Consider the following 9072-nt stretch of genomic DNA (forward strand, 5'->3'; position numbering starts at 1 on the left):
CTCTCTCTCTCTCTCTCTCTCTCTCTCTCTCTCTCTCTCTCTCTCTCTCTCTCTCTCTCTCTCTCTCTCTCTCTCTCTCTCTCTCTCTGTGCAAATTGGAGCTCCAAAACCAGCGATCTGAAGACCAGATCGGTGCCAGTAACCCGTGCTTTTCCTCTCCCACACTTTTGATTTCGAGACCTATATCTACGGCGTCGATTTTACTTCACCGGTGTCGATCTGCTTCTCCGACGACGATAACGACGCCTCGCTTCAAGATGAGAACACTGACATGCAAAATAGCATAAACCACGAAACTAGTACTTCAAGCTAGGGCAAAAGACGTGTTTCATCTTGTGGTCCAGTTGTATCAGGCATTGCCTGTGATTTAAAAGCTAGTGTTTTAAGAATCCTTCCGATGATAGCATTCCACTAGCACAATACAATACCATTTGTGCGAGTAACCCTTCAATCTCGACGTGTATAACATTATGTTAGCACCACTCGGTACTAGTTATGCAGCCACTGAGCGTAACAAATTCACTCCCAAACTATACACAAGAACAACTAAAATACTAAATGTTTTTGATTTTGACTGAGGCCTTACCACAATACTCATTGCTCAGAAAATAGAACATGATTGCATTACAAGTAATCGTACTGTTTAAATGCAGGTCAACATTTGTTTGCACGGTAGCAAAGCACATCTTCTATTACATTCTGCTTGCGAAGCTATGCATTATTCCACAAAAGCTGAGCTACCAGTATGGCTCATTCCAGATTCAGTCCAGTAATTAAAGTAGTTAGCATATAAGAGAAAAATAGATGAGCCAAAAAACAATTCCCACCAAGAAGAAAAAAAACACAAATGGAAGCAAGGACCATTCGTCAATACAAGAATTTACTGATTGTTAACTGAAAAAAAGAAAATTATTAACTGCAACTTATAATTAGATAGGCCATTATATCAAGTTGTTTAACACATGACGGACCTATTTTAACAGAAAAACCATTCATGAGCTAGCACAGTTTTGGAAATACGGAATTCTACATTCAGATAGAAAGTAGACTTGAAACTAGGAGAAAGTATAACCAGATCAAACTCCACTAAATTGAACTAGACAACCCAGATGCTTTAGTCGCCACAAAGTTCCACAGAGTTATTTGAAGCTACTACAACCTCTTCCACCATCTCTTCCTCGACCTCATCACCATCATCTGATATGACCTCCCACTCCTCCTCCTCGCTATAATGGTACAATGGATACCTCTGAGGAGGAGGGCTTGATATCTCATCATCTGGATACTTAAAAGCAAGCTGGTACCCACACCCGCACAACTCCTCGACCAGCTTATTATATTCTTTTACACTTAGGAACACATTGTGCATCAGAAGGTCCTGTGATTGTGGTAATCGTATAATTGCAATTGTAAGAGTTAGACCAACTAATTAGCCACGTGCATGCACAGTTTTAGGGCCCCGTTGGGATTGCTTTGTGTCTAAAAAAATCAGCTTTTATTTATAATTTTTAGATTTTGAAGTGTTTGGTCCTGTCTCCAGACCCTATTTAAGTATTTATAAGAGAACATAGGTCTTGCAGATACAATACAGTTTCAACTCCTAAACCTAAGTATATTACAAATCCTAATAGAACCTGGAAAGACCAACTTTCTTTTCTAGACTTGGACTTGGATTTGCCTGCTGAATACTACTGTTCCAGATTGTATCAAACGAGCCAAAAATACAACAATCTCCACGTGCACGCAAAGTTTTAGGCCTATTTGAAATTGTTTTGTTTTTCGAAAAAAAATTAGCTTCTGTTTAAATCTTTTATTTTAAAGTTTTGGCAAATCAAGGGAAAACAGTTTTTGTTTTTTGTTTTTGATTACATGTCACAGGCAGCAGATTTTAGAAACAAACCTTATAAGTTGTTTGTTTAAAATTAAAGTTAAAACATACCGTTAGAGTCATCAGATTCATCCCTCAAAACTAGATTGTCCATCATATGACGAACTTCAGATTTACTTGGAGCATGCTTCACACATATCAAAGAATCACTATAAGCTTTACTCGCACCAAAACCTCCTTTCAAAGCATCATCCTTTTCCACTAAAGAAGCTCCTGTGGCAAGTGTTATAAGAGTTATGCAAAACTAACCCCAAACAACAATCTCATAAACAATCTTATCAAAAAAAAAACAAAATCACATGAACAAAAGCATAAGTAGATTATAGATGTACCATTAGAGTGGTCTTTCAGATTTAGATCTTGAATCAAATGACAAGCTTCTGATTCCATAGTCATGTCTTTCGTAACAAATTATCAATATGACCAATTGTAGAAGAAAATAAAATAAAAAAAATAGTATAGAACAGAAATACCTATCTGTTAACCTAAAGTCCTAAATTCAACATCATTGCTCTTAATTGAATTCTACTGAGATTTCTAAAAACTAACTGATGGCTTACAAAGTGAAGGTCTCAAGTAGAATACACCAGTGTAAATTCTATGGAAAAGAATTACTTGTGAGTTTGTGACAACTAAAAATCATTCAACCAAGTTCTAAATTATTCTAAATAAAAGAAGCCTAGGAGATGACGAAAGAAAAATTCACACAATAAAATAACACAATTTTACAAAATAAAACTCAGAACAATTCAATCAACATAAGACGGGAAAACAGCGGAGCTTAATCCATTCTATAAGATCGAGCTCATAGACCCGATCGAACACATGCACAATAAATCAAATTCGAAGACAAAGCAGATCAAAATCGGACAATAGAATTTTTAAGAAGAAAAGACATAATAATCAATCAGATCAGAAGGAATAAGGGACAGCAATTATAACAAAAACAATTTAATTTGAGGAAGAAAAGACAAGATAATCATGAGATGAGAGTTAGGGTTCTGAAGGAGACTTACGGTTTGTTGCGATTGCAAAAGAACCGAACGCGCCCTTCGACTTGAATTTATAGGGATGAGTATTTAAGGGAGTAAATCACCTGTTCCCATTTAACCAATGCCACAACTAAGAATTTGACACGTGTCCACAAACCCCCCGGCCCCAGCACTTTTCTCCTGCTAATAATTGAAGGATCCTAATTTGAAGTCGAATCCAAAGATCCTATTTCAACCAAGTATGTAATCCCACTTGTAATCCGAGGTCTGGGTAGTCTATTTTGCTTGAATCCGGCAACGTCCTACCCAGGGGCGAATCCAGGAATCGCAATCAGGTGGGACTTGAAATTTTAGTAGGAAAATATTTTTGACGGTGCTAGAGAAATTTATAGATTGAAAATAAAGATAAACCTAGTCATAAAGGACGTAGTGGGCCTTTACCACTCCAATGTTTGTTTAATTCATAAAACACTTTAGATGTAACAAAAAAAAAACTAAATAAACATTTCAATAAGACCGACAACCTCGCGTCTTCACCGATGCTGCGTGACAAGGGTATGGCAAGGAAAAAAGAAGACAACAGACAACATAAACGTATATCTTTTTTGAGAAGATAGAGAAACTTATCTCTTTTTTTAACAAAAATGAAATTAAGTGTACGTTAGGCACTTGGATCACGTCAATGCTAGCTAGGACTTGAGTGAGACTATCCCAAAAAATATTTGATTAGTAATTGTACAAGATGAAGGAATTTGAGTGGGACTTAAGCTCAACAATCTTACAATCACACTATAAAATTAATGATAACTATAAGTATTAATTTTTTTCCCCAAAATATTTGGGTGGGACTTGAGTCCCATGGTGCTTGTACCTAGATCCGCCCCTGGTCCTACCCGTCAAAGCCAGTCTCCATCAACTTTTTGATTTTTGATATTTATCTCTGATTGTAAAATGGGGATTGTGAATGTGATTGAGAAGATGATATTGGATTTGGAATTGAAAGTGGATGTCCAAAGAAAGAAGAAGAAGAAGAAAGAAGGAGGAGAGGACGGGATTGATGGAGAAGAAGATTGTTTGCAATAAAGAAGAAGAAGAAGAAGGGATTTGATGGAGAAGAGAGGATTCAGTACACGAAGAAGATTTGGTTTTTGGGCTCAATCAATTGGAAAAAGAAAATAGTAATTCTTAAGAGTTTAATAATTTATTTATTTTGTAATAGTAAACAGAGTTAGTGGGATTGTTAAGTTATTGATACGTGTCAAATTATCTTCAAAAACTCTGATTATGGTTGTTGTTAATTGATTATGTTATGGTCATGAATGTTTTGTTATAGCGTTTTATTCATGCGATTTGATAAAAGGTGGATCGTATTTTTTTTGTAACCCTTCAATCTCGATGTGCATAGCATTACGCTAGCACAAACATGGTATTATTTGTAACCTTTGTTAGAAATTATGGATTTATTAAATGTAAATGCTGAAAACAGTAAAGGAAAGGAAGAAAGTTATAGAGGCTACATTGTGTCTATATTGATAAGATTGAGAATGAGGATTACAACAATTACATATAGGGTTTAGAATAAAATGACATAAATGCCCTTACGATTTAATTGTTATAAATCTAACATATAGCTAACAACCTTCGATCTTGATGTGTGGCATTACACTAGCACCATTCAGTACTATTTGTGTAAAACAAGAGAATTTAACTAGCATACCACGTGTTTTTAGGGAGAAAAAAAATGGCATTAGAAAATTGTTAAGAGGTTTTGGACAATCGAAAAGAGAGGTGATATAATCTCAAAATATTAATCTATTGATGAAATAACCGCGATACTTATGAGTGATCGAGAATTTGAGATTATGTTTAGGAGTAAGTGTGTGCACTTAACCCCATCCTAAAACCTCTGCAAACAAAGCTCTAAATTCTTCAAAAACCTTCTCCACAATCCACACCACTCCAAACCCTCCAAGAACAAAGCATGCCCATATTCCAAACCCACTCACCTTACTCTTTTAGCTCCTCCACTCTCAGACCGACTTCCACATTCTTCACCGGGAAAGTCCCAACTCTGATACCAATTTCGCTCCTTTCATCCATACAAATCCTCAACGTTTGGTCCCCAGGGCCGCCGAAACCGAATACTACAAGACTCTCAACCTCGGACAGAAATGCAACCCTGAAGGATATAAAAACCTCTTGTCAAAAGCTTGCTCGGCAGGTTAGCTTTTCCGAGTTGGGTATTGAAAATATGATTTCCTCCCCCTCCATGTATGACTTGACCCACTCCTCGCTATCATCCCGCGACTCAATCTTCCACACCGACCTAGGAAAATACGTATTGGAAATTTTAGCCTGAAGAAAAAGAAGTGGAAATTGTTAAGAAAAATCAAAGCCACAAAATAACAGCCAAAATAGAAAAAAGGAATTGAAAACTCACGTCCTCAGATGCATGCTTCCAGTTTTGATGTCGCATGCATTCCTTGTACAACTCATACAGTTCTTCTTTGGTTAATTTTACCATCCTAGTACCGTCGAAGACCTCATAAAGTGGACCAATCAAAGAATCTCCAGAAGCTGTATCTTGTGCTGTCACGACCTTTCCTTCCCTCTTGATATGACAGTCATCAACAATAACAACAGAAGGATGTCGCTCCTCCACAACAGAAGCCCGGTTAGAGACATTACTCAGATCTTGATCATCCATCAGACGACAAACTTCAGATTTAGTCCCACCAAAACCTGAAAAACAATATCATGTTTTAGTTAAAAAAAGAAAAAAAGAAAAAAGAAAAAAAAGGGGTTACTCATGAACATTCAGATTTTTAAATTCAAAGGATTAAGAAGGGAAAGAAAAACCTGAAGAATGCTCACAACATGGAGCTGAAGTGCTAACCAGGGACTAATATAGGCCATAGCTATCATCCCACTCACATGAACTGTTATCAAAACACCATAATTCACTAGCAATTGATTTTCTGCGTCCTTCCAAAGAACACGGAAGCTACTTCTTCAAGAGTTCTTCTCGTAAATGGTGGGCTTTCAATGCATTTGAAAGAGCCTAGAATTAACCAATTATAACACACTCACTACACACTTAACAAATTTAGGTGATTAAGATAATAAGAAGACATGTACATAAAAAGAGAAATTGAAATCATAGCTATGTAACCTCAAGTAAACTCCATTAGATACCAAGCTTTCACACAAATCATAGCACAGATATTCAGCTGTGTAAGAATCAGATTCAGAACCCTACAAGAAGAATACCAAGTTACAGTGATTGCATCATTAAGGCAAATAACAGGTGGCAAAAATCTGAGAGTTCCTTAAACTTGAAGTTGGTTGAGTATGAAAGTTATCAACTGTTGTACTGAACTGAGAAGCTGAGATGCTGTTTTTGAAACCTACTTTCAATGGCCACTAAGACTCTCTATCCAAAAGTCATTCGACTTTAACTTTTCACCAAAATCATCTGATATGCTCATGAATGCCTCTTGAACTGGAGAAGGGCAGAGTGCATGACTCAACCTTTTGAATCCCCATAATTTGGCCAACAAATTATCCATATGGACTCCTCTCCTGGTATAGATAACACTCGTAACCTTGTATATAGATGGTGATAGTCTACACGACCCTGAAAAACAATATCATGTCAAAGCACCATTATGATTATTCCCATATATTTCTTTAAAAAGAGAACATATCCATTCATGTGTTTTCAGGTTCAAACCTTCAGGGATAACATATCAGTTATAGCATAAATTATCTTCATCATATTTTCAGGCATCATGGAGTCTGAACTGACCACACATCAAGAGCAGGCTGAATGTCCTCAAACACTTGCTCTATATAACAAAATACCAGTTAGATTGAACATTGATAATTTAAATTACATAGAACTATTATGAGGATATGAAGCCCTAAAGGCATCAAATGCTCAATTTCAAAAACTGGAACCATACCTCTGAGTTTGGTTTGTCATCCTCGATGCAAAGTGATCGTAAACAATGCGCCACAGCTAATAGAGGGCCAGAACAAACTTTAATGGCTTGTGACAAGTATTGAATGGAGTTTTTCAGACCTCTGATCCCACACATTCTAAAACATCTTGATTCTTTAAGCCACTCAATTGGTTGACCAAGCCCATCTGGGTCTAGTAATCCCTGAATCTTCATTTGCATTGCCTACAAAACTCAGGGTCCTCATCTTGCATTTGCATATAAAATGGAAGTTCCTACAATTTTTAAAAAATAAATGTGGGAGAGGGTCATATATCACTCAGAAATTGTACTTTGGGGTCAAGTCAATTAAACTAGAAACTTAGCACAATGATCCTAGTATCAGCATAAACAAACACTAAATAAATTTGTTTTATAAAGAATGGATAAGGGTCCTCTTTGTAATGATGGTTTGCGTGCATCTTTTATAGAATGAATGAATGAATGGCTTAAATCTCAAAAGGTAAAACAAAAGAAAATGGTTGCTTCTTAATTATTGTGCTGCTTCCAGTACTCATAATATATGTGAGATTTCATCTTATGTTCACTGCTAAAAGATACGGCAGCTTCTATGCATACTAACAAAAGTTCCACATTATTCAAACTGCTTATCCGCATAAGAGTAAAGGGAAGATCAATAACTTTGCCAGATGAATTCATGCATTCACCCTAGTGGTCATGAAGTAAAGTGAAGTAAAAAAGTAAAGTGTCTGAGGTTCTCTCACTGTAATCTAGCTCTGTTGGAAGAAGCATTTGGCAGCGTTAATTCTGTGATTTATCCTTCTTATATTATTTTTCTGCAATGTTCCACATTAAGACTAAAGAGTGTATTTGACATTTCAATAATTACTAAGAACTAGCCCTTCATTTATTTTATTTTTCTACATTCCAAGTGTGTAGCCGTGTAGACCAAGCATCTTATTGCCTAACTAACGAAAGGATTGAAAGCTACTAAGCTGGTCAAAGCTATCTAAAGGATATAAATCATATAACATATAAAAAAAATGCACACTGATTTCCTAAGTACCTGTTATCCTGCTTATGGGACTTTAATACAACAAAGGTTGTGAAGTATTAGAGCACGCTCAACCCTGAGCACATATCCTGGGGTTTCCCTTCCCAATAGATGATAGATGTTCATGTGTTTCTGCTGAGCACTGATTTCATTTCCTAATGTATCAGGCAACAAAGTTGATTTGCTTGCGTGGAACAATGAATTTGGTCCGACTAGCACTGATATACTTTGAAATACAATTTCACCCGTCAAAAAGAGCTTGAGTTCCATCAAGAATGAACTCCATCAGGATTTTGGGCACCGTTTATCCGTATGATGTCCTAAACGAAGAGTAGGACACACAGTATTTGCGGTACAGAGCTTTCCTTAAGTTGCAAAATTGTGGCAAGCTTCATGAATTTGGCCATCATTTTCCAAGCATTTTCCTGATTAAAGGGGCATAGAGAAAACAAAACAAGTGAGGATCCACAGATTGGATTGCCTGTTTAGTCCTTGATTCTAATGCTTTAGAATAGAATTACCAAGAAGTACAATGCTTTACAGCCAATAAGTACAAACCTGGCCGTAAACGTGCCAATGTTTTCCAAACAAATATCCTCGGAGCAGCTTGAGTGAATGACGGCGGTATGCTAGTTCCTTACTGAGCCAGATTTTGCTTTCATGGTATGACAATGCCATGAAGCGGAACTTAACGGCTTATTATAGAAAATTTTGTTTAGACAAAGAGATGACAGACGAACAGTGAGTTTGGAAACTTGAGACAACCCAAACTAGTGGACGCGAGCTGGGTTTACTCACAAGAAACCCCAGATGAGGATATGAAGATTTGGTTGGGTTTGGGAATTGAGAATCAAACCAGGGAAGGCAGCAAGGCATAATTCTACATTGGTACGGCGGCTGTGAGCTTTCTTTGGTATTTATATCGTCTCTCAGATTCAAGACCTAAAAGAAACTCTTACCTTGCCTTATATTTTGTAGCATGTGTGTGTCATGATTTCTTCATTGTATATATATAGGAATATGATGCATCATTAAACGATGAGAATTTGAGACTATGTTTAGGCGTAAGTGTGCCCTTAACCCCATATCCTAAAACCTCTCCAAACCCCAAAGCTCTAATTCTTCAAAGACATTCTCAGCTATCCACACCACTCCAAACCCTCCACAGAACAAAGT

At 36.8% G+C, this 9072-nt stretch overlaps 1 protein-coding gene and 1 non-coding gene across 2 annotated transcripts; both read right to left on the bottom strand.

Annotated features, from left to right (window-relative positions):
* Nucleotides 1-1017: 1017 nt before the first annotated feature.
* On the bottom strand, nucleotides 1018-2094 carry LOC101302264. The gene is made up of 2 exons (XR_184652.1): nucleotides 1940-2094; nucleotides 1018-1378 (listed from the first exon to the last, which is right to left on the bottom strand). It is a non-coding gene; the product is annotated as an uncharacterized LOC101302264 (transcript).
* Nucleotides 2095-4879: 2785 nt separating this feature from the next.
* LOC101315439 lies at nucleotides 4880-7064 on the bottom strand. The gene is made up of 5 exons (XM_004301194.1): nucleotides 6846-7064; nucleotides 6053-6135; nucleotides 5815-5819; nucleotides 5321-5622; nucleotides 4880-5235 (listed from the first exon to the last, which is right to left on the bottom strand). Exons 1-5 carry the CDS (start codon nucleotides 7062-7064, stop codon nucleotides 5083-5085), a joined length of 762 nt encoding a protein of 253 aa, XP_004301242.1. The 3' UTR covers nucleotides 4880-5082.
* Between the last annotated feature and the right edge of the window lie 2008 nt (nucleotides 7065-9072).

The sequence above is a fragment of the Fragaria vesca genome, linkage group LG5 (genome assembly GCF_000184155.1).
Source record: "Fragaria vesca subsp. vesca linkage group LG5, FraVesHawaii_1.0, whole genome shotgun sequence".
In the NCBI taxonomy this organism is placed as follows: domain Eukaryota; kingdom Viridiplantae; phylum Streptophyta; class Magnoliopsida; order Rosales; family Rosaceae; genus Fragaria; species Fragaria vesca.